This window comes from Copadichromis virginalis, linkage group LG3 (assembly GCF_057382275.1).
Source record: "Copadichromis virginalis isolate Kocher_CV1m ecotype Utaka linkage group LG3, C_Virginalis_male_GT1.1, whole genome shotgun sequence".
Lineage (NCBI taxonomy): Eukaryota > Metazoa > Chordata > Actinopteri > Cichliformes > Cichlidae > Copadichromis > Copadichromis virginalis.
The window spans coordinates 21,934,514-21,958,257 of record NC_140620.1 but is presented as its reverse complement, the minus strand read 5'-3'; the positions used below and the strand labels follow the sequence as shown (position 1 = coordinate 21,958,257).

General features: G+C 39.0%; 1 protein-coding gene, 1 long non-coding RNA gene and 1 pseudogene across 2 annotated transcripts; 1 reads left to right on the top strand and 2 right to left on the bottom strand.

Annotated features, from left to right (window-relative positions):
* Nucleotides 1–831: 831 nt before the first annotated feature.
* Nucleotides 832–23,744, bottom strand: part of LOC146713433 (uncharacterized) — a 29,701-nt pseudogene continuing 6,788 nt past the window's right edge.
* On the top strand, nt 3,873–5,808 carry LOC146713435 (uncharacterized). The gene is made up of 2 exons (XM_085448010.1): nt 3,873–4,351; nt 5,242–5,808. Exons 1-2 carry the CDS (start codon nt 4,092–4,094, stop codon nt 5,510–5,512), a joined length of 531 nt encoding a protein of 176 aa, XP_085304136.1. The 5' UTR covers nt 3,873–4,091; the 3' UTR covers nt 5,513–5,808.
* LOC146713434 (uncharacterized) lies at nt 4,052–7,299 on the bottom strand. The gene is made up of 2 exons (XR_014917887.1): nt 6,955–7,299; nt 4,052–6,116 (listed from the first exon to the last, which is right to left on the bottom strand). It is a non-coding gene; the product is annotated as an uncharacterized LOC146713434 (long non-coding RNA).

Sequence of the window (23,744 nt, the reverse complement as noted above, 5' to 3'; positions counted from 1 at the left end):
GAATCAGCGCATAAAGGGCGTGAACACAAAGCGCGGACCCGGATCAGCGAGCTGTCGGCTTTCAGCCCCGACTGTGAGAAAGGCGACATCTAACTGATTCTGATCCGCGGGTCGCGCTGTGTGTTTAAGTCTATGTGCAGAATCCCTGTACCTGCTCTCATTTACTGTTTGGTGGTTCTTGAAATTTTGTGAGATGTCACCAGATATTCTGGCATTTCGGACAAAATAAATTTATATTAAAAAATCGATTCAGGATTTTAATGAATCGATTTTACGTTATCCAAGCCAGAATCGATTTTAATCGATGAATCGATTATAAAAACCCACCCCTAATGGTAAATAACTACCATACAAAGACACGGTGCATTTAAGCACAAACAGCATGGGATGCAATGACAGTTTAAATACACCAAGTTATGTTAGGACTTTCACAAACTAAAACAGAAAAGGTCACTTCAATACTAACTGGACAATCTTGACTGACTACAAAAAGGCTGGTTATGTAGGTCTTGCTTTTTACCTCTACTTTCTGTTGATACCCGTCTATAAAACTTCAAACCTTCAACAACACTAAAGTATTTAATTTCAGTTTCGAACTATTACTTTAAATCTTACAATCATAGCTTCCGTAATAGTGCTATATGAAACATAAAATAGAAGCAATAACTGAAAATCTGCACTGTAAAGTATTCAAAATGGACAATGTAAATGGTGTCCATCTATGCCATGCCAAATGTTGGTGCCCAAAGTATAGCATTGCACATTTGTGCTTTAAATGATTCATAGTCTTTGTGCACTGGCAATTTCAAAACAATGTTACATGTATTTGCCTCAGGAAAAATCTTGCCAGAATCCTCTGGAAGAATCTCTATTGTGGGCTGCGCATAAGAAAGCCATTTGGGGGTATTGAAGAGGATCCAGAAACAAATTCCAGGACATTCTCATTGTGACATTCAAGGTCACGGGTGCACATTCTCCATCTAAAATAAACAAACAGTTGAGTGTTAGTGTGGCGGGCGTGGTCTGCGGTGTAGCTGCAGGGAATGCAGAGACACCTGAGTGGCATCCACAATCACGCCTCCCAGAATAAAATCGGACCTGGGTCCTGTCATTTGTTTGTTGCTGTTGGCAAAGTGTTCAGCTGCAAACTAGAAAGTGTTTGTGTGTGTGTGTGTGTATGTGTGTGTGTGTGTGTGTGAAGTGATAGCAACCAAGAGTGAATAAAGAAAGATTCTGAAAACCACGGGAACATGGTCGGGTCTGCCATGGTTCTGTCACAGTTTGAAATGTTTTTTCAGACTACAACAAAGCAATGTATTCGCTTTTCCCTAGTCTTTCTCTAGTCTTCCTAAAAATCACTATCAATGACAAAATCATAGTCATGATAATTTGTATCCTACAATTGTGGGTGCACAAATTCATGTATAGTACCTTACAAAACAGACCTTGTAATAATAATTTCTTGTACCTTCTACATCAATGAGCCAGTCTCTCCAGAAGCATATCGTCTGGCTTTCGATCTCTTTTATGTGTTCCTGGTGTAGAAAAGTTGACTTGAAATACTGCTGAGAGGTCAGCAGCTTTCAAAGGTTCGACATCCTCCACAAACAGATTACGGAATAAATCAGAGTGTGCACTAATATCCTGGAGGAGGCCTAGGGTGTTGAAGCCCTCTGTGAACCTGAACACATCAATTTTACATGATAAAATTACACTAGTAAAAATGTCTAAAAATATATATTTTGTTTTTCTCAATCACTTTGACATAATTCCCACATCAAAACTTACCTTTCACTACACTTAATGCAGTTATCAAATAAATAATGGACTATCCCACAAACCTTTTCAACTGCTGTTATAACAAATGCAGTGTGCCAAATTGTATTTAGTGTAGTGATGGGATTTCCGGCTCTTTTTAGAGAACCAGCTCTTTCGGCTCCGAACCGGCTCTTTAGGTTGTTTTGTTGCTTTAATTAATTTATTATTAACAATAATATAAAATTATGCACAAAAGGAATATATAAATATATGCGGTGGACCCTAGGGACAAAACACGTACAAACTCCAAAACACATTTCTAGCATGAATTGAACTTCCAAAACAGAGCTACCTAGATCACTTAAATTACACAATTGAAAGCATATGTGTATTGTTTGTGTATTTATACACAAGCATTCATATATATAGTCAAATAATAAAAAAAAATAAATGTTCATTTACCTGTTATTACCACACACCAAATCCGGTCGTTGGTACTTGCTGGCTTGTGTAGCCACTAGGTAACAAAAGTTCAACACTGCCCCTAGCATCCTGGAGCACTTCTGTTGTCTTTTTTACGTGTTTTGAGTTTTTATGTGCTTCTGAGTTTGTACGTGCTTCGGAGTTTGTATGTGTTTTTGAGTTTTTACGTGTTTTTAATGTGTTTTGGAGTTTGTACGTGCTTCAGGGTTCGTACGTGATTTGAAGTTTGTACGTGCTTTGTCTGTAGGGGCCACCGTAAATATACTTTTATTTATTCACTCCACATAAAATGTAAAAAATAAAACATACAATACAAAAATCAACTATTCACATTTCAACTTTTAAATATTTAAATTTTCAGCTTTTTCCTTTTACAAATTTAAAGTGAAACAACACAAAACACTGCAAACCACAACACAATTAAATATAAATAAAAATATACAGTGTGGTGCAAAAGTTTGGGCAACCTTATTAATAGCCATTATTTTCCTGTATGAATCGCTGTTACAGTAAAAAATGTCACTTACATATATCATATAGGAGACACACACATTGATATACACTACATATTTTTGTGTTGCCAATTTATGCACCTGCTTTATTTAGTTTAAACAGTTATTGCACACTTTCTGTAAATCCAGTGAACTTTATTTCACTTCTCGAATATCACTGTGTGTGTCTCCCATATGATGTATTTAACTGACAATTTTTATTGTGACAACCAACAATTTGTACAGGAAAATAATTACTTTTCACAATGTTGCCCAAACTTTTGCATCCCACTGTATTAGTATGTTTTGTTATTAGTGTAATATGAAATAAATTCTACTTGTGTCAAGTCGGGTGCCAATATTTGCTGTGTAGTAGAACAGAGACATTTGTCATTATAAATGTTTATTTGATAAAAGATATAAATTCGGCATGCTCTCCAGAGCAGGAACAAGGCTGAGGAGGAAATGTTCTGTTGCAGACGGGCGTGGCCTCTTTAGGGACTCCAGGATGGCCAGCTCCACCGCCGATGGACCGTCCTGGGACCCGTCCCTCGCCCGCCTTCGAGCTGTCCTCCTCTGTGGACCTGTAAAACACAGAACAAAACACCACAAAGAAATGAGAAGGCTGCTACTAGATTTTCATTTTCAAAATTGAAAAAAACCAGGATATGAACAGATTGGTTGTAGATATTTAGTAAAGGTGATCACAAGGGGATTCAACCAAGTAAAAAGCTATCAGTGCTTGATGTCCATACAGTGTACCTGTGGGTGCAGCAGCAGGAGCTCAGGGACCAGGGACTGGGGAGCCAGGAGAAGCAACAGGGGATGACTCTGCTGCATGATTACTTGACTCTATCAAGACAATATTAAATGTTAACAGGTTGAAGACAATAGTCATAGAGAATATTATATTATTATATACTTATTATTATATACAGTGGTCTCTCATTTATTGCAGCACATGAACAGTAGTCACAGTTCTCACAAGCTGATTCTCAAAGTGCAAACCTTTGTCGATTTTAAAACGTAAAAGTATTATGCCGCACTTTTTCTCTGTCTGCAGCGCCACTTTTGTGCGCCCTTTTTGCTCCCGGTGCAGGTGTCTATTTCCGAATAACGGTGTGTTCACACCGAACGCGATGGACGCGAATAAAACGCCCCAAACGCCCCTAATTTGACGCGTGTACATTCGCGTCTCAACGCGTGTCCAAGAAAAATCCATCGCGCCTCAAAATATGATATTTTGACGCGCGTGAACCGGAAATGTGGGAGGAATGTGGGAGGGAGTTGTGCCAGACTGGTATCTTTGCAAGATGGCAGCTATCGAGCTAGCGCTTGAAGAGAGAGTCTCCCTTCTCTATGTACTGTGGAGAGCAGAGCAGCGGCGTAAAAGACGTCCTCGCCGTACCTGGGTCCATCAGGTCCTCCAGAGGCATGAGCAGTTTGGTGAGTTTCACCACTTGCTCCAGGAGCTGCGCCTGGATGACGGCCGATTCCAGCGCTATCACCGTCGGCCAGTTTGAGGACCTGCTTTCCCTCGTCGGTCCCAGCATCGCCCGCTTAAACACCAACTACAGACGCTCAATCCCACCTGCAGAGCGCCTGTCCGTCTGCCTGAGGTTAGTAAAACTATTTAATACGGTAGTCCTTTATTGATATCTGTGCTAATATGCTAATCCATCCAGTTATACACTGCTAACATGGATGTGCTATGCTAACAGTGAATGCTGTCGGTGTTTACTGAAAGCAAACTGTGGTACAGAGACGACTCTTTATAATATTTCTAGTGATACTCAGAAGCTCTCATCAAGTCCCGATTTAATTCGATTTATGCTGTTATCAGTGTTTGCATGATAGCATGGCTGTGGTGTCACATCAATGTATGCGCTCGGTGTTTGCTGATATCAAACTGTAGCATTAGGACCACTGAGTTAACCTTTGTAGTGATACTCACTCCTTTTTATTTAGACCTGGTTTAATTCTGGGATAGTTGAATATTTGTATATAATCCCTGCAGCTGTCAGACTCTATAGCAGGGGTCACAGCCTTTATTAAAACAGAGTTAGATAAAACTGTGAACAGTTTGGTTCATCTCTAGTTACATGGTTCTATCTTGATAAGCTATGTCTTATCACAGATTAATTTTTCAAAAATATTAATGATTTAAGCAAGGAAAGGGCTACATGTCAACATACAACTCTTTATTTCTATTAATGTCTCACTTCATTCCTACCTGATTGACATGTTTAGGAATTATGAGTGATTGGCTCACTGTAGTTGTGAAAGTTGCTACCAATCAAATTATGATATGTTAAAGTTAAAACAAAACACAACTGTTTTAGATATTATCTAATATACATTTTGTAATTATCCTTATAATTACAAAATGTTTTATGTAAGATTTAAGTTTTGTGATTTATATCTGACATCACAAAAGTATTTTGGAATTTGAATAATGTATTTTGTAACTGCAGTACACATAATACTGATTTTGAACAATTTTGTCCAGGTTCCTTGTCACCGGGGACTCCTTCAGGACCATCGCGTTCAGTTTCAGAGTCGGTGTGTCCACGGTGAGCCAGATCACCCCCCAGGCAGCGACGTCCATCTGGGACTGTCTAGTGGACGACTTCATGGCTGTGCCTTCACCTGGAGACTGGCGGTCCATCACAGAGGGATTCCAGGAGCGCTGGAACTTTCCTCTGTGCTGTGCAGCTCTGGATGGGAAGCATATCCAGACAAAGGCACCCCATATATCATATAGGAGACACACACATTGATATACACTAAATATTCATTTCATTTCTTTTTTGTGGTGCCCAAATTGATGCACCTGCTTGATTTTGTTTAAACAATTATTGCACACTTTCTGTAAATCCAGTAAACTTCTTTTCACTTCTCAAATATCACTGTGTGTGTCTCCTGTATGATATTTAACTGACATTTTTTATTGTAACAACCAACGATTTATACAGGAAAATAATGTCTATTAACAAGGTTGCCCAAACTTCTGCATCCCACTGTATCAGTATATTTTGTCATTAGTATAATATGAAATAAATTCTACATGTGTCAAGTTGTGTGCCAACATTTGCTGTGTAGTAGAACTGAGACATTAGTCATTATAAACATTTATTTGAAATAATATTAAAAGTCTCAAACAGAAAAACATTAAACATAAATATATAAAATATAAGAATTTACAGAGAGACAGGAATAAAAAGGACCAGCTGCTCTCCAGAGCAGGAACAAGGCTGAGGAGGAAATGCTCCATTGGAGACTGGTGTGGCCTCTTCAGGGACTCCAGGATGGCCAGCTCCACCGCCGATGGACCGTCCTGGGACCCGTCCCTCATCTGCCTTGGAGCCGTCCTCCTCTGTGGGCCTGTAAAACAGCACAAAACACAAAGAAATGAGAAGGCTGCTACTAGATTTTAATTTCAACATTGAAAAAACAAAACAAAAACAATAACAGGATATAATCAGATTGGTTGTAGATATTTAGTAAAGGTGATCACAAGGGAATCCCACCGACTAAAAAGGTATCAGTGCTTGCTGTACATATCTGTGGGTGCAGCAGCAGGAGCTCAGGGACTGGGGATGCTCTGCTGCAGAATCAGTTGGTTCTATCAATACAGTATTAAATGTTAACAGGTTGGATATAATAATCGTAGAGTAGACAGTGGTCCCTCATTTATTGCAGGGGTTCTCAGAATAACTAGCCCCTGGTCACAGTTCTCACAATTGATTCTCAAAGTGCAAACCTTTGTAGATTGCAAAACGTAAAAGTATTATTATGCCGCGGTTTGTCTTCATCTGCCCGCCACTTTCGTGCGCCTTTTTCCCTCACGGTGCAGGTGTCTATTTCCGAATGAGGCTCATAGTTATGGGTGTTTTTGTGCTGTTTTTTTCTATTGGACGCGATGGTTATCAAAACCAAACGTGATAAATTTGGCAAGCGAAGGAGATTTGTCAATCAGGCTGCAGAATGCAATGCTGTACTGTGCAATAAAAAATCAGCGAAAAAGCAAAGCAGTGACGGATGAACAGCGGGACCACTGTGTGCTGTTTATTAATAAACAATAAAATATATTCCTAAATGACAACATGCATAAAAGCAGAACGGTATTTGTACGTCAGGGGGAAAATAGCGGTGGCTTGCTAGCTTTTGTGCGGCTTCCCGGGTCAGTGAAAACTTTCAAAAGAGAAATGAATGAACTTACCAGGTTGCCCGATCTCTTCACATATCTTCCTCCAAGCTCGGTCCTTTTTATTCCTGTCTCGGTACTGAAAGCAGCTGGTGTTGTACAGCTCAGAGTTGTTTGCTACCGCATTGATTAGCCTTCCCCTCCATTGAAGTATGAAAGGCTTTGGCTGGATCTGCCCCTTTGACCTAGGTAACAGCCACGTCACCAGGCTCCTGATTGGTTGTCGCGGCGCGATTTGACGCTGGAGTTCAGATTTTTCCAACTCGAGCGGTAGACGCGAAACGCGCGTATGCACAAAATGCAACACAAAAACTCACGCGCGTGGTTTTATTCGCGAGTCAAACGCGCCAGACGCGCTACACTGATGCGCGTTTCATGCGTTTTGGCGTTTTCGCGACGCAAATCTGCTTCCGAATTTTCGCGGGACCCGCAATCGCGCGTCATCGCGCCTTTCCATTGACTTTACATGTAAACCTGACGCTCTATTCGCGTCCATCGCGTTCGGTGTGAACACACCGTAAGGGTCATAGTTATGAGTGTTTTTGTGCTGTTTTTTTCTATTTGAAGTGATGATTATCAAAACCAAACATGATAAGTTTGGCAAGCGCAGGAGACACAACACGGAGGAGATTTGTCATTTGGGCTGCAGAATGCAATGCTGTACGGTGCAATAAAAAAAAATCAGCGAAAAGGCGAGGCAGTGACGGATGAACAGCAGGACTACTGTATACTGTTTATTAATAAACAGAATATATTCCTGTATGACAACACGCATAAATTAACTGCCTACATTAATTCATTGTAAACATACCTTCTGACTGACACTCCCCTGCTGCCTCTTCGGGCTGTCGCTGGTCCTCGGGGGAGAAGTTCTCCACGGTCTGCACCATATTGCCGCTTGTCTCCCGCGGGGTGAGGAAGGGGTCCAGAAACCCCATGACCGCGAAGAACTTCCATCTCCTCCCCGATCCTGCTGCCGACCCACTCCTCTTCTCCTTCTCTGTCCTCTTCTCCTTATTATAGGTGTCCCTGAGGCTCTTCCACTTTCTCCTGCAGATGTCCGCTGAATAAACGCATTATCTGGTTAGCGGAAAGGTATTTGTACAACAGTGGGAAAATCGCGGGACAGTAGGCAGGCTTGCTAGCTTGCTAGCTTTTGCGCGGCTTCATCGGGTCAGTCTGAAAATTAAAAAGAAGAAGGAATGAACTTACCAGGTTGCCCGATCTCCTCACTTATGTGTCTCCAAGCTAGGTCCTTTTTATTCCTGTCTCGGTAGAAGTAGTAGGTAGCATCGTAGAGTTCGGGATGATTTGCCACAGCACTGATTAGTTTTTCCTCCATACTGAATGAAGAATGAAGGGCTTTGGCTGGATCTGCCCCTTTGACCTAGGTCAGAGCCACGTCACCAGGCTCCTGATTGGTTGTCGCGGCGCGATTTGACGCTTGAGTTCAGATTTTTCCAACTCGAGCGGTAGACGTGTAACGCGCGGTATGCACAAAATGCAACACAAAAACTCACGCGCGTGGTTTTGTTCGCGAGTCACACGCTCCAAACGCGCTAGACTGACGCACTTTTCAGGCGTTTTCGCGACGCAAATCTGCTTCCGAATTTTCGCGGGAGCCGCAATCGCAGGTCATCGCGCTTTTCCATTGACTTTACATGTAAACCTGACGCTCTATTCGCCTCCATCGTGTTCGGTGTGAACACACCGTAAGAGCCATTTCGTTCACGACCGACCCATCACTAATTTAGTGTGACTGGCCTGTTGGCCTCTTAATTATCTGCACAGATTGCATAAATAATATATTTTCATTCCTGCTGTGGGGAACAGTGCCAAAGCGATTGAGAAAAACGTCATACTTACTGTTGCAAAGCCACATTTAATCTGCCCTCAAGGAAGAAGTCAACAGCGGATTGCACCAGAGCATCTCTCTGTCTCAGTGTTGTGATGTTTCTTCCGGCCCCAACAATGGCAAGACTGTCCGCTGCCTTCTCTATTGCCTTTTTCGCATCTTCAACAGTTGTTGCGTTCTTGATCTTTAACAGAAATCAAAAAATGGTTAGTAATTATGAAAATGCTTTTAATATTTTGTAAGTTGCAAATGATACATTTTTATAGATTTCAGCAGTTCCAGAGAGCCAGTTATACTTTAATTACAACATCTACTCCTGAACACATAATTTAGGACTCACCTCCAAAAGCTTTTCCTGAAAGGTGAAATCACCTACTTCTTCCAAGGTTGCAGGAAGGCTAGGTTTCCCACAGATTTGATTAAACAATCTGTCTGAAAAGAAATTAGGTGCCACGCCTCCATAGATTACACACACAGATATCATTTGTGCTATCTGTGTGTACAGTTTCCCCTCCAAGGCTGTAAAAGGAATAACATTGATAAAAAATCAAAGTTTAAATGTGTCATCACATTAGGGCTGCTCAATTAATCGAATTTTAATCACGATTACGATCTGGGCTTTCAACGATCATTAAACATGACTGAGCCGATTATTAGCCCCTCCCTCAAGCTAAGCAGAAGTTATTTGGAGAGGAGAGTGACTGCCGTTGGTTGAAAAGAGAGGTAAAAAAAACTTCAGTGGTGTTGCACACTATTTTATATTATTTTTTAAAGTCATTGTTAACCCTTTAAAGCCGGTCAGAGCAGCACGCTCCGTTTTGTGAAACTATTTTTAAATCCCTGTAGAACCTGAACCGCGTAAGCTAGCGCAATAATTTGTTTTGCACATGAAACCGGAGGAGTTGTACTTACATCTTATGCCATCAGTTTGTCCTCGGTCACGGTTTCCTTCCACATAAAGCTTTGCAAAAATTGCATAAAAAGCTCTTTCAGGAACAAAAACATAATATTCCAGAAACACGCTTTGCCGATCCGATCAGCTGTTTGTAACACTTCCCACAGTGAAACAGACGTCAGTGCGAACTATCGCATGTCCGCCATTTCCTGGCCGAAACCGGAAGTGACGTCATTTTCGCGGAAAATGTAGTTTTTTACTTGTAGGCCTTAAAAGCCTGTACTGGTCATGTTTGACTTTTCTGAATAGTTTCTGGGATGCTTAGAACTCAAATTGCACTGCTGGAAATAGTTTATTTTGATGCACCTGCTGTTTTCTTTGCAAATTTGCATCATAGAATTGTTTTTTCGTTTTTCCTGCAGTATATAAAAATTGGTGTATCTCCAAAATAAAACTATGAAGACACTCAAAATAAATTTCCTGTTGTTGTAAACTATTTTTTGCAACTTTTTTGTATTTAAAGTTTTGAAGGATAAACCTCTTAAATTTCTCCAAGTAGAAACATATGTAAAAAAAACAAAAACGATTTTCAATGTTTTTGTAGTTTATTTATGGTTCTATAGTAGTCCCCAAATTCCAAGTAATTCCCCAAATGTGTCACAGAGCAAAATGTATTACAGAGAGAACAGACAGTTGAAATCAAATACAGTTCAAATATCATTGTAGCTCTTCGTTGAGGTGTCACTATCAAACATTTTCATAGCATAAATAATTAATTTTTATATTAAAATGTTACTTATAAAATAAATAAATTAATTGGTGTACCATGAGTGTCGAGGGTCAATCTCTTGTCTTTCTCCGGTCCTTCAAAAATGTTAGACTGATGAATGGCCTTCATCAGCAACCTCAAATACTCTCTTGTGGGACCACCACCATCTACTGCACCTTCAGATGTTTTTTCATTGTTAACAAAAACAACATTGAATCTGGCTGCAGGATTGAAACGTCGCCGTCGGAAGGCCTGCAGGGTACTTTTCATTATGTTGTGGACATTGGCAGTGTAGTCTCTGCATATGTTGATCTGATTACTCGTAGGGCATGAAGTGTTATCAATTTTCGCCCGAAGTCCATTCAGAATGGTTTTAAGGTCAGCCCTGTGTAGAGATACAAAATGTGACATAATACATACAAATTCCCTGGCACATGCACTGTTAATAATTTTCTAATCGAGTGACATGAACTAAACTCAAGTCAATTACCACTACAGAGATTTTTTTTTTAAAGTTTGTATCACCACACGTTAGGTAAAGAAATGTGACTAACAACTAACAAATGCAAACATACCTCTTGGGAGAGAAAGATCGCCCATGAGCAGGAGGAGAAACAATCAATGGGGAACAAGACTGGTTGTTAAAGCTTGCAGCTTCTTGATGATCGTTGTAATCAAGTGCAGGAACAAACTGCAAAGAGTTAGAAAGAGAAAAGTGTCTGCATAGTTTCATCCTTTTAATCAAGTACGCATCTAGTAATCAGAGGGTTGTTGGTTTGATTCCTGGCTGCTCCAGTCTACATGCCAAATGTTCTTGGGCAAAGTAATAACCCCAAATTGCTCTCGGATCATAGATACATATAGATAAGTTAGATGAATCATTTTCGAAATACTGCTGATGTGAATGGATGAATGACGCATCTTGTATAAATAACTTTGAAAGGTATGGAACAGTATAAAATCAGTATATAGTAATCAATCAACTTGCCCATTGACAAAATACACCGAAAGCATTGTTATTTGTTAAAGTGCTACAAAGGGTCATTAAAAGCATAAAACCCATATGTAGATATTAACCTATTGTTATTGTGAATAACATCAAAGACCAAGGAACTGATCGTGGACTTCAGGAAGACCAGGAAACACTTGACCCCTGTTTCAATCCAGGGGGTCAGTGTTGACATTGTGGAGGACTATAAATACCTTGGAGTACACATTGACAATAAACTGGACTGGGCTAAAAACACCACAGCACTTTACAGGAAGGGCCAGAGTCGTCTCTATTTTTTGAGGCGACTGAGGTCCTTCAACATCTGCCAGAAAATGCTGAGGATTTTCTATGAGTCTGTGGTGGCCAGTGCGATCCTCTATGCTGTTGCATGCTGGGGGAGCAGGCTGAGGGTCGCAGATGCCAACAGACTTAATAAACTGATCCGTAAGGCCAGCAATGTTGTAGGGATGGAGCTGGACTCCCTCAAGGTGGTGTCGGAGAGGCGGATGCTGTCCAAGATAAAGACAATGTTGGATAACACCTCCCACCCACTCCATGACATGTTGGTCAGTCACAGGAGCTCGTTCAGTGAGAGACTGAGATTACCGAAAAGCATCACTGAACGACACAGGAAATCATTCCTGCCTGTGGCCATCTCCCTGTACAACGCATCCACTTAACACACTGTTTGCTGCTACAGCTACACATGTTTCTTTTCCAACTATTTATTTATAAGTGACTGTATGTATATATATATGTATATATTGTACTATTCTTAGTTAGCGTATTGTCTGTCTTGTCTTAATGTTGGTTTAAAATGGAGCACTGTAACAAAAAATAATTTCCCCCAGGGATCAATAAAGTATTCTGATTCTGATTCTGATCACTGTAAATGTTGCATAAGGAGCTTTGAAAGAAAAGCAGCGTGATTCCTTGAACTTTCTTGAAGACGTTTCACATCCCACTTCAAAAAATCAAAATCTTTCTAAGTATATTTGTCTTATTTCTTTTCAAAATAATATCGTTACAATTAAAATGCGAGATATTCAGCTACACAGTAACATTTCAGTGAGAATATAAATACTTGTTTTTAAAAAGTGCATCTGGAGAATTTTCAGTTGTTCTATTGGGAGACTATTTTCACTAAATACAAGATATTTTTGCTTAAAACAATTGAGGAAATGGTGAAGAGTGACACCCCAAAAATGCAGACGCAGACGGACAGCCGAGTCTTGTCCCGTGGAGGTGTCTCTTGTATGTTGTGCAAAGCGTTTATGAAGTGGCTGCACAGCACAGCAAAAACTATGTTGTTAAGTTTTTATTTTTGGAAGTTTTATCTGAATGAAACAGTTTGTGTCTCAGTTTGTGGCTATGAAGTACACTGTGATGTCGTGCATGGAGAAGACTCCAAAGTTTCTCTGATAAACCTACTACATAGAGGATGACAGAATCTCCCCAGTTGGAGAGTGAACTTATTTTGAGGATTGGATGAAGGCCCTGTCATGGTTAAATATTCATATTGTATTTTCTGTTTTCCCCCCTTTGCGCCTTAAATAAATAAACATACTGTGTAGTCTAACCGCAAATGTTAAGCAATAACAAATCTCAGCTCTCACCTCTGGAGACTCAGGTTGAATCCAGTGGACATACAGCGTTTGTGACCTTATGATGTTATTATCCAGAAACGTACCAGACATGTTGCTGTTGAGTCTAGTTACTGAGAGCATCTTGAATATGAAACTATTCTGTGGCATTTTCATATTCTCCAACAAAGTCAAACAATATCTGCACAAACAGAAAATAAAAATCAAACAACTTTCCTAACCTAAACATCTTCAAATTAGTTGGAGTGTGTATGATGAAGTGAACAAATTACTAACCTGAATGGATTCAGTTAGGACAAATCGTCTTGTTCTGGTAATGCCGCTAGGGTATTAAATCTGAGTGGTATGCCATGAGTTTGCTCTGGAACACCAGTCAGTCTCAACTGCCTCTCAGATATGGCCTGAAAGTAGAAAGAAAACAGCTCTGAGCATATCAGTGAAGTAGTAATGGATGCACCAACCTCTAATGATGGAACTTCTCATGCCCTTGGTTTATTCGTCATCTCTAAAACGTTATTTCTAAACATTTACCTTTATCCGTCTCTCTTCCATTTCAACGGACTTCTTCTGTAAGTCAGACTGTGATGAAAATAAGAAACAAGAGAAGTCAAACTTTCCAACTCTTCAGATGCAGAACATACATATTGGCTCAAATCATGATCATAAATATGTTGTACTTGTAAATCAAATGTGTAGTTGTGAACTGACTTTTGTAACCTTGTAAACCAAAAAGGTCAGTAAATCACCCCACCGTCAGCCAAACCCATCTGTTCTCTGATTGGATTCTTAAATTTGTAATTTACACGTAAAATAATTTATGACCACAATTTTAGCCCATACAAACAAAGCTGGATATGTGTTGCTGGAAGACTACATCTCCCTATTGTAGAATAAACATTAAAATTTACAGACTTTTTGAGGTGTACCTTGAACCTTGTACCTTCTTGGTCTGCAAGCAAGCAGTCTTGATCCTGCTGAGAACGTATGGTTCTCCATTCATCCAAAGACTCCTTTTGGAGAAAGAAGACAAAGAAAAAGAATTTTTTTCTGCGCACGTTAAACATCAATGTAATGTCTTTTAGAGTTTTAAACACAATCAAGTATACTATGATGAGATTTTACTTATCAGCAATCTCTTTTACACATACACACACAAACAGGTAAGTAAAATTAAATATAACATATAATAAAATATGTGTTTACCAGAACTTGGTCATCTGTTAGGTCAATGATTCCTATTTCAGAGGAGGAGTTATCTCTATCTGGACTAGTCTGGACTGGAAATTCAGGGCTCACTGGATGGCAAACGTCAGGTAATGATGTGTCGATCTCAGTTGGAGACCTTTAGAAAACAGATCGTACATAGATAGCATTTACATTTTACAAAATATTTCCAAAAAGCTACTGAAGTAAAAAAAAAGAAATTAAATTACAGAGGACCACATTAAAATTGGACATTCAATATACAAAAATATGTATAATACAGATAAGGCATAGTGCATACTTGCAGTGTTTGACATGATCCTTCAGTTCACTGAAAAAGAATTCTGCTGAACACGTCAGACATTTTTCCTTGGGACCAGAACCGCCAGTCTGATGTTCAACCTATTGTTAGAAGTTTTTGTGAGTTATTGCTTGTCTTTATTATACACACAGAACACAAAGAACATTATCTGTATAACAGTATCTCCACAGAATAACTTAGTGCAAGTTATGACTTACAGGAGTTGTGTCGATGTTCTTTTGCATCGGACGGATGTAGATGAGGGACTGTTTGATATGTATCCTGACAGATTTTATGGTATACCCTGTCCTTGGGCAAGGTATCAAAGAGAGCTTTTTGCTCCTTGTTAACCCAGAAACTTTTAAAAGCTCAAACCCTCCACAGCCATTTAGTTTTGGGTAGGCAACCAGAATATGACTTCAAAATTCCTCTGGCTTCATCATCTGTAAAACAATTTGGAGGGAATTAGAAATATTTTTGAGGGGATATAACAGTGACTCATCAACCAACAACTATTACATAACAAATTGCCAAAAAAGGTAATTCTTTGCTCCCCAATGCCAGCAGCACTAAGAAATTCTTTTTCTTCTCTTGTCGGTGCTGTAGTCTGATCAATCTTGGACAAGCAGAAATAAGATCTTGTGTATGTAGATCGACGTCGTGCAGCAATGGAAGGGTTGCCAGGGACCCTGTTACCATATGAGGCAAATATTCTGCACACTTCAGCTGGAAAAAAGAACCAAAAGATATGTTATTGTATTTCAAATGCACTGTGTAAAGTTCTGTGGTAATTTATTGAGTATTTAAATTCCTATGAAAGTTTCAGTTACTGAAAATTGCTTTTGTTTGCTGTGATCAAAAAAAATGTTTGATATGACAACATACAGACAAAATGGTATTGTGTACTTTAATTGTTTACATTGAAACTGGAGACAGGCAAGTTTAATAATTGGTTAAAAATAGTAGGCCCCAATAATACTAGTCTAGGTAGCTTAAGAAACTACTTGTCAAGGTCGGCAGACCGTGTAGAGTGCAAAGTAGTGGACCTAAGTGCACACACATATAGGCAAACATTCTAAACAAAAAGCCAGCAGTCTGTTTGGCTGATAAAGAATAAAAAACTAAGGGCTAGGGAAAACAATTCGACACAACACTAAACATAAACTGAGGAACTAGGAAAATAAATGTGACAACCTTAAACATGAAAAGCTGGCATGGATGCTTGGAAACATGGAGACATGGTGTGAACATAACAGACAACCTGACAATGAATGAATGACAGCAGACCTAAAAACACATGAGGGTGACGAGGGAAAACGAAACACAAAGGGTACATAGCTGGGACAAGGAAAAAAGTTGACAAGACAGGAGGAAGCGCACTAAACATGGGATGCTAGACTGTCACAATAAAAAAATGAAGCACCGAGACGCAGACCTAAGACGCATGACGAATGCGAGATGGAGCATGGACATAACTAAGAAACAAGCACAGACATTTGTTGCAAAACATGTCATAATCTTTTTTTTATTGGCTAAAAATATGCAATTATGTGCTTATTTACACCAATTTCGTCTACATTTGTCACCTTTAAGAAAATGACAAGAGCTATAATATATACAGAAATAGCATGACATCGGCCTGATTACAGTTTATTTTGAAATTGTGCCGCGAGTAGTTATGACCTGGTATATTTGCTGGATCGATAGCTAGCTAACGCTTCTACTATAGATTTTAATGAGTCAGCACAAGCCAAAGGTTAAAAACTTCAGTCAAGTACTGAACATTTTAACAATGGATTAGCATTTTAGCATTAGCCTAAATGTACTTGAATATATGGAACACATTTGTTTATTAAAGTGGAATTCGAAAATGTTTTTTGAAATGAAGACTTAAAAAGCATTTTAAAAATCAGTTTATTAAATTGGAATTCAAAAATGAATTTACAAATGCAGATTTTATTCTACAATTCATTAATTAAGCACAGAATTTTTTATTTCGATGTGCGTGGCTCTTGTGGTCCTCCATAATTACTGAAATACACATGCTATATCATAAACTATGATATAAATAGCGAGGTCCTATTAACATGTTTAGTTTTAAAGGACACCTTCCTGCCTTCAGTCTCATTCATGAGCAGTATTAGTTTTCTTCTAACATCCAGAAGTCTTTGACAGTTAAACATAACATGACCGAAACAAAAATAACAAAAAAATCACGCAAATTATATGTTAACCTCGTTTATTTTTAGTTACGTAAACTCTAAAAATTCTAACAGATACCTGGTGCTTAGAATAAAGTTGCACCTCTGTCTCAGTGTTGCCCGGCGTGCCCGCCGCCCCCCTCTAGCTTCTGCTCGGTGGCTACTGGGTGACGCCTTGTCTGGGGATCCTCAGCCCTTCCCATGAGGGTGGCACGGATGCCCCTCCGGTGGTCCTCCTTGGGCTCTCGCACTCTGAGGCCTCTGGATGTCTGGGGCCTGGATCTCCTCCAAGCCTGCTTCATGCCCTGGGGGACGGGGCTATGGCTCGCTACATCCTCTTGCAGACCATTACATGTGGAAACCATTTGAATACAAGTGCGCTGATCCACACAGGTATGCACACGGGTGTTCACTGCTCGTAGACTTAAATTACACCTTTCTTGGCTGCTACTTCAAAGCACATTGTGCGCTGTCTGTCCTGCGTGCTGCACAACAACATTGAATATTTAGTATTTACTGCTGTTTACACTCAGCTAGATTAATGCGATGGTGTTGTGTTTAGTATGTTGCTTTGGGGGTTTTTTTTGCCTGTTTTCTATTCTTCTTCTCTCAACAGGTGATCCAGGAGATTTTTTTTCTCCCCCCTTTCTCACTGTCCCTCTCCCCTTCTGTTTTTCTTTTCCTTCCTCTTTCTTTCTCCCTTTCCTATCCCTCACTCATATCTGTCCCATCTGTAACATCTGAAAATAAAATATAATAAATAATAAAAACAAAGATCGATCAAATGGACCAATACGGCAATGCCACGATGATCCATTTGGCAAAGTAAATCCATTGGGTATCCTTGTTGGTCTTCAGACAACAATTCTGATGGCTAAAGAACCAAATGGGACAGACAAAAAAAAAAGAAAAAAGAAAAAAGAATAAAGTTGAATAACTATTTAACAACTGATGATGTAATATTTCTGTCCAGGTTGCAGACTTCATGATGAACATGCTGTTGCAAACCCTGCTCCTCTCGGTGGAAATGCGCCTTCTCTTTCCTCTTTGTATAAAAACATTTTAAAAGTCAGTTTAATCCCAAAACTCACCAGCCAAAGAAAAGCGAATGGGCTCAGTCTAACACATGTGCCAGTGAACCTTAAACTTCAGTTCTAAAATGTAACTTTCACCTCAGCCAAACCGATTTGCTCAGTTGTAAATAAAACAGCGAAGTAAACGTGATCCGACAGACAGAACCTGAGTGAATCAAGTCCAGTGTTTAACCACTGAGAGCTAAAACTCAGCTGAGGTTTCAAACATCAGCCGCTGATAAAGTGGGTTTGTCTATAAAGTGCTCTGTTCAATTCAACCTGCCAACACGGACAATGATGCAATTCTACACTGCAGTCATCGAGTCCATCCTCACCTCCTCCATCACCGTGTGGTACGCTGGAGCCACTATCAGGGACAAACAGAGGCTGCAGCGTGTTGTGCGCTCTGCTGAGAAGGTGATTGGCTGCAGACTCCCATCTCTGCAGGACCTGTACACCTCCAGGACACTGGGGCGTGCAGCTCAGATCTCAGCTGATGTGACTAAATGCCATAGTACCCTGAAACATAAACTGCAATTGCAATGAAGAAATGATGGTCCTCTGAAAATACAAAAAACATCCCTGCACCTGTGTTGAGAAGTGTACATGATGTTAATGTATACTTTTGCATTTCTATGTAAAAGCATAACACATTTATTTAATTTTTTTTAAAACTGCTCCAACTGTCAGTTATTGTTTCTTTTTTAAAAATTACATATTTAAAATGTAGCACAAGTTTTGTTGAAATTGCTAGAAAATTTAGCTGAACATTTCCACAACAACATAACATCAATATGAAGCAACCAGAGAAACTTTGATAATGGAAAGGTGATGTGTAGCAGCATGCTGTCAATCTGCGAGACCAGCACCCCAACACAAGATGTCTGGATCGTCCGCCGCTTAAAAAGTCCTAGGCCCTTTCTCAATTCTTAAGTACGCAAGTCCGTACTCGCGTTCTCGGCGAGTACGATTTGTACAACTGGAACACCAGCATACTTGATGATCTCACAGGTACGTCCCCTCTTAACTTAACATCATATGTTATGAAGCTTAACTTTAATCTCAGCCAAACTGATTTACTCAGGAACAAATAAAACACTGAAATAAACCAAACATTAATATTTAGAAGTGATCTATGTGACTTATATATCATGTTTAACCTCAGTAGCGAAATCTCTAATAATAAAAGTAGTGTAGATATATGTCTTAATAAAAACAAGCAGGTGAGATGGTAGAACGCTTTTATTTTTATTGTAGTGGACACTCAAAATTAAAATAAACAGCTGCTGGGGTTTGGAAGAGAACTGAACAAATATTTAAATTATAAGATGATCACTGTTGGAGCAGCCTTTAGAATCTCCACGTATTAACATGCTGGTTTTGTTCCCGGTGAAAATGTTTCCTCCCGAATTTAAATATATCTCAGGAACAAATAAAAAACTGAAATAAACCAAACATTAACATTTTGAAGTTACCTAAGAGACTTAGAAAACTTACAAAAAGTTGTAATAAAATGCAAACAATATGATTAAATAATTATTCAAAGACAGAGTTTATAGTCTACTCAATGATAAGAAAAGCTGCTTTAGTGCTCCCACCAATGAAATAGCAACTTCAAATTAATAATACACACCAGCAGTCATTTCTAAGTAGCAAACTGTGATCTGGCATTCCTTGGTGGAGCATAAACTGAATGGCATGGTGGTTTGGACAAATTATGTCAAATGAAAACGATTTATACAGGAGAAAAACAGTTTGTGGATGCTTCTCACTTGACCTTTGGATCACTAATATTAAACTTGGTTCTTTTTCTATTGTTAATAACTAATAAAAATCTAGTTTTGGTCTTGCCTTTGTTATGCAGGGGTGCATGCCAAAAAAAAGTCTAAACGCCAAACAGCTATGAAATTCTGATATAACAAAAGGTCTTCAAGTCAATTTTCCAGTGAATGGTGCTTTCAAAATAAAATCCAGCTATCTTTACCCACTGTTTTACTGACATGGCAGATTTCCTGTCCTCCGCAGGTACAGCAGAGGTAACACCAAACAACTGGGAATATTCAACCAGTACCCAGCAACAACTGCTACACATTTGAAACTAATGCTTAACAGTGTTGACTGGGTCAGAGAGTTGGTAATAATGGACCCTAGAAACAACAAGCACAGTGCTCCCAATATGGCCATAATAGTAAAGAACGCCCTTTGCTTTGACTGGTCAACCTGTTCCCGGTCTCTGCTGCCTTCCCAGAGAGCATAGAGAACACAAAGGCAGCAGTAAGAGGTGACAGCTAAAGACGAGACCAAAATGCAGAACAATGGGATTATAGGTGTAGCAGGATATTGGGCAAGTGCTAAAGAGCTCCACAGAAAGCAGAACATCCAAACGAAAGCAATGCAGATGTTTCTGATTTTGATACCTCTGGTGTTTTTTAGCACTCTGTATGTGATGGGGTGAACAACAGCCAAGTAGCACTCCACACAGGTCAGGATATGAAAATTGCTCTCACCACAGAAAATCATAGTAGAAAGAAAATACCCCACTGCCACAATATTTGGGAACTTTAAGTAGGAGCCACAATAGAATAAAGCTGTCCCCAAAATCCAGATAAGCTCCATGGCAGCCAGGTGGTATGCGAAGATGTCACTGTGGCTTACTGCTTGGAAGGAGCGATGTTGTTGCCATTGTTGGTAGCCCTGGTAGAGGATGAAGATGGAAAGGGGAAGGAGTAAGAAGAGTCTGCTGACAGTGAAGAAGGCGATATTTAATGAAATAACTGAGGAGTCCTTGCATATATAGTCTTCTGAATGATGGGAATAGTTGGAGTGGGAAGAAGTCATGACTAATATGGTTGTTGTATGTAGTGCAGCTCGATGTCATGTCTGAAAATGAAAAAGAAGTAAGATGCCAAACAAGTGCAAAAAGGTATTTAAATTTGTGAAGGTTAGTTTTCACTTTGGGACCTTTTTAAATGTTATTCAACTAAACTGAAGGCAGTTGCCACAATAGGGAGATCCACCTGCAAAATCAAAATCTTCACAAATCCAAACTAAACTGAAATCAGAAGAAAATGAGGAGACATTGCCTGTTGTCAAGAAAGTACCTGAAATCATAATTATATATATATATATATATATATATATATATATATATATATATATATATAATCATATATATCATTATTATTATTATCATATGTATCATATATATATATATCACTAATTACACAGATGTCAGCAGGGTTGATCCTCTGAGGACTAAAACATGAATATCTCAAAGTCCATTGAGTCCACCCACCTTGTTTAAACTCTTAGTATGCAATCTACTTTTTTCTGCGTTGCCGATCTCTCTGACTGATCTTCATCAGTGTCGGATCCACGTTTACGTGAATCTGTAATGGTAGTAAAACCATCTGTATGTCAAGATGAGAGATGAAAGACGTTTTGCATGTTACGAAACACATTTAGGAGAATTCTGTGCTATTAATCACTGCAAGCAGACCTAATGCACTTTTAACATCATCCACCCACATCTAGGCCTTAAATTAAATGTTTGCAAAGGTTCACTCATGGTGTTAAAGCAACACTGGAAATAGTTATCATATAATACATGAAATCTCTATGTCTCTGTTTGTCTGGCTGTCTGTGAACTACTCCTTTATTATAAGCAGTTGAGCACCCTAACATGGCACACAGGAGCGGGCAGCATTATTTTTAAAACATTGTAATAAAGCTTTGTGTCATTTTAGTATCACAGTAGCATCTAAATAAGAAAATATTAATATATCCATACTAATATCCAGGTTATGATGTTTACAGTGTCCGTGTTACATCATTTGACACATTAAAGACATGTTCATTTAGGGATACATGATTGTATTTAAGGCAGTGTGATTTTTAATAATGTTGTTGAAATGCAAGGGTAAACCATAAAGAATATAAATGTTTAACTGTAATGAAAGTTAACCGATGAAGTCCTATCATAAGGGTATATATGTAAATACATTTTGCACTATATAAATATACAGTGAGTTTGATATTTATCCTCTGTTTACTGAAACACTGTCTGTTGTTTTGGATGGTTGATCTCAAGTATTTCAACTCATCTGCCTTCACTACCTGTCCTCCTTGGATGTTCACCTTTCCGCCTGTTACCTTCTTATTCACATTAATATTTCCTGCTTTGCTCCTACTGACTCGCATTCGTCTTCTCTCCAGTGCATACCTTCATCTCGCCAGAGTCTCTCTCACATGCTCCCTTATCTCACTAGCGATCACAATATTGTTTGTGGGACTCAGTCAGGACTGATGGGTTTAAGGTGGAGGCTACATTTGGGGGTCTAAGTTTCCTCCATCCGTCTCACTTCCTCTCATGTTCATTAATCATCATAGGGATGTACCAGTTTAATTTAACATGTAACAGTTTAATTTAACTCCTTTATTGAGTCAACACATCAATAAACATGTTTAAAAAAATCCACATTACATATCTAAATTAAGGATTTATACAATAGCCACAGCCAAAGTCTAGAGTGTGACTAGTGTAGTTTGAAGCAGCTGACGTTTAATCAGTCCACTAAAATTGATGGTTTATAGGCTCTAAATGACCTGTCAACTATTCAAATCAGATGGTATCGTGTGACATGACTTCCCTCAGTCTGCTGATGAAAAAAAGAATATCCAGTCAAGGCAGCAACTTCAGAGTTTTATAAGGTTTATATGAAACACAGTACAGGTATTCAGTGAACCACACATTAATTTATTATTTCCGTCTGTGAAAGATTAGAGATATATTTCTGAGAGCAGTGTCTTCTATAGATGAGAATTGAAAATATAAAGTTGAAAAAGTAATGGGTGATGTTAAAGTGCAGTCTACCAATCAACTCAAACTACAAAATATAACATATGAACTGCCCCAAAACAAGCACACAACAGCCTGAGATCAGAAAACCCCCACTAGTGACCAGCAAACAAAAGTAAAAAAGCAAAAGAAAAACATGAAATCTAACAAAAAAATATATGGTTCATATATAATAACCTAATTATCTTGGTCATATTACAAGATAACTATTGGTTATGCTTCTCCCATAACCCTGAACTAGATTAGATCAACTTAAAAAATAAATAAAATAAAAGGCACCTAATGTGGAGGACAAAAAGTCATGGCAGGTATCTTATGGAATGATATATGTTATGACATGATGTGTTGTATTATTGTAGGACTTTATCTTACAGTTTAATGCGCCTTGAGGTGACTGTTGATGTGATTTGGTGCTTTATTGATTGCCTGAATGGCAACTTTATCAAGGAATTATTAATCAGAACATTACTCCTGGAGACCGTCCAGAAATGATAAGAAAGTGTGTCTAATAAATTCGGGCTTCATAAAATAATTTACTTTGTAAATATTCAGAAATTATCTTTGCCCATTATCACTATGCCGGCATGAGAGTTTTCCTATCTTGCGTAGATACAACAGAGGTAACACCAAAGTGTTTGGAAAGCCAAAGCAGAACACCAAAGCCCACAATGTACACTCAACACTTCTGCTGAGCTGTTTTAATTGTAATATAGCACATGTCACAAGATTCCCGAGAAACCATAAAGACAATGTTGCCAAAATAGCCATAATAGTAAAGAATGCGGTTTGCTTTGATTTATCAGTCAGTTCCCTGTCTCTGCCTTCTTCCCTCAGTCCTGGATAAGTGAGAGAGCAGAGCACACAGAGGCTGCAGTAGGAGACAATAGCTAAGGAAAAGGCCAAAAGACAAAAAAATGGGATATTGAGTATGCTAAAATTATACAGATTTGTTACTGAGGTCCACATGAAGCATAACAGCCAAATACAACCAATGCAGATGTTCCTAATTTTGATGCCTCTTGTGTGTCTTAGAGCCCGGTATATGAGGGGGTGAA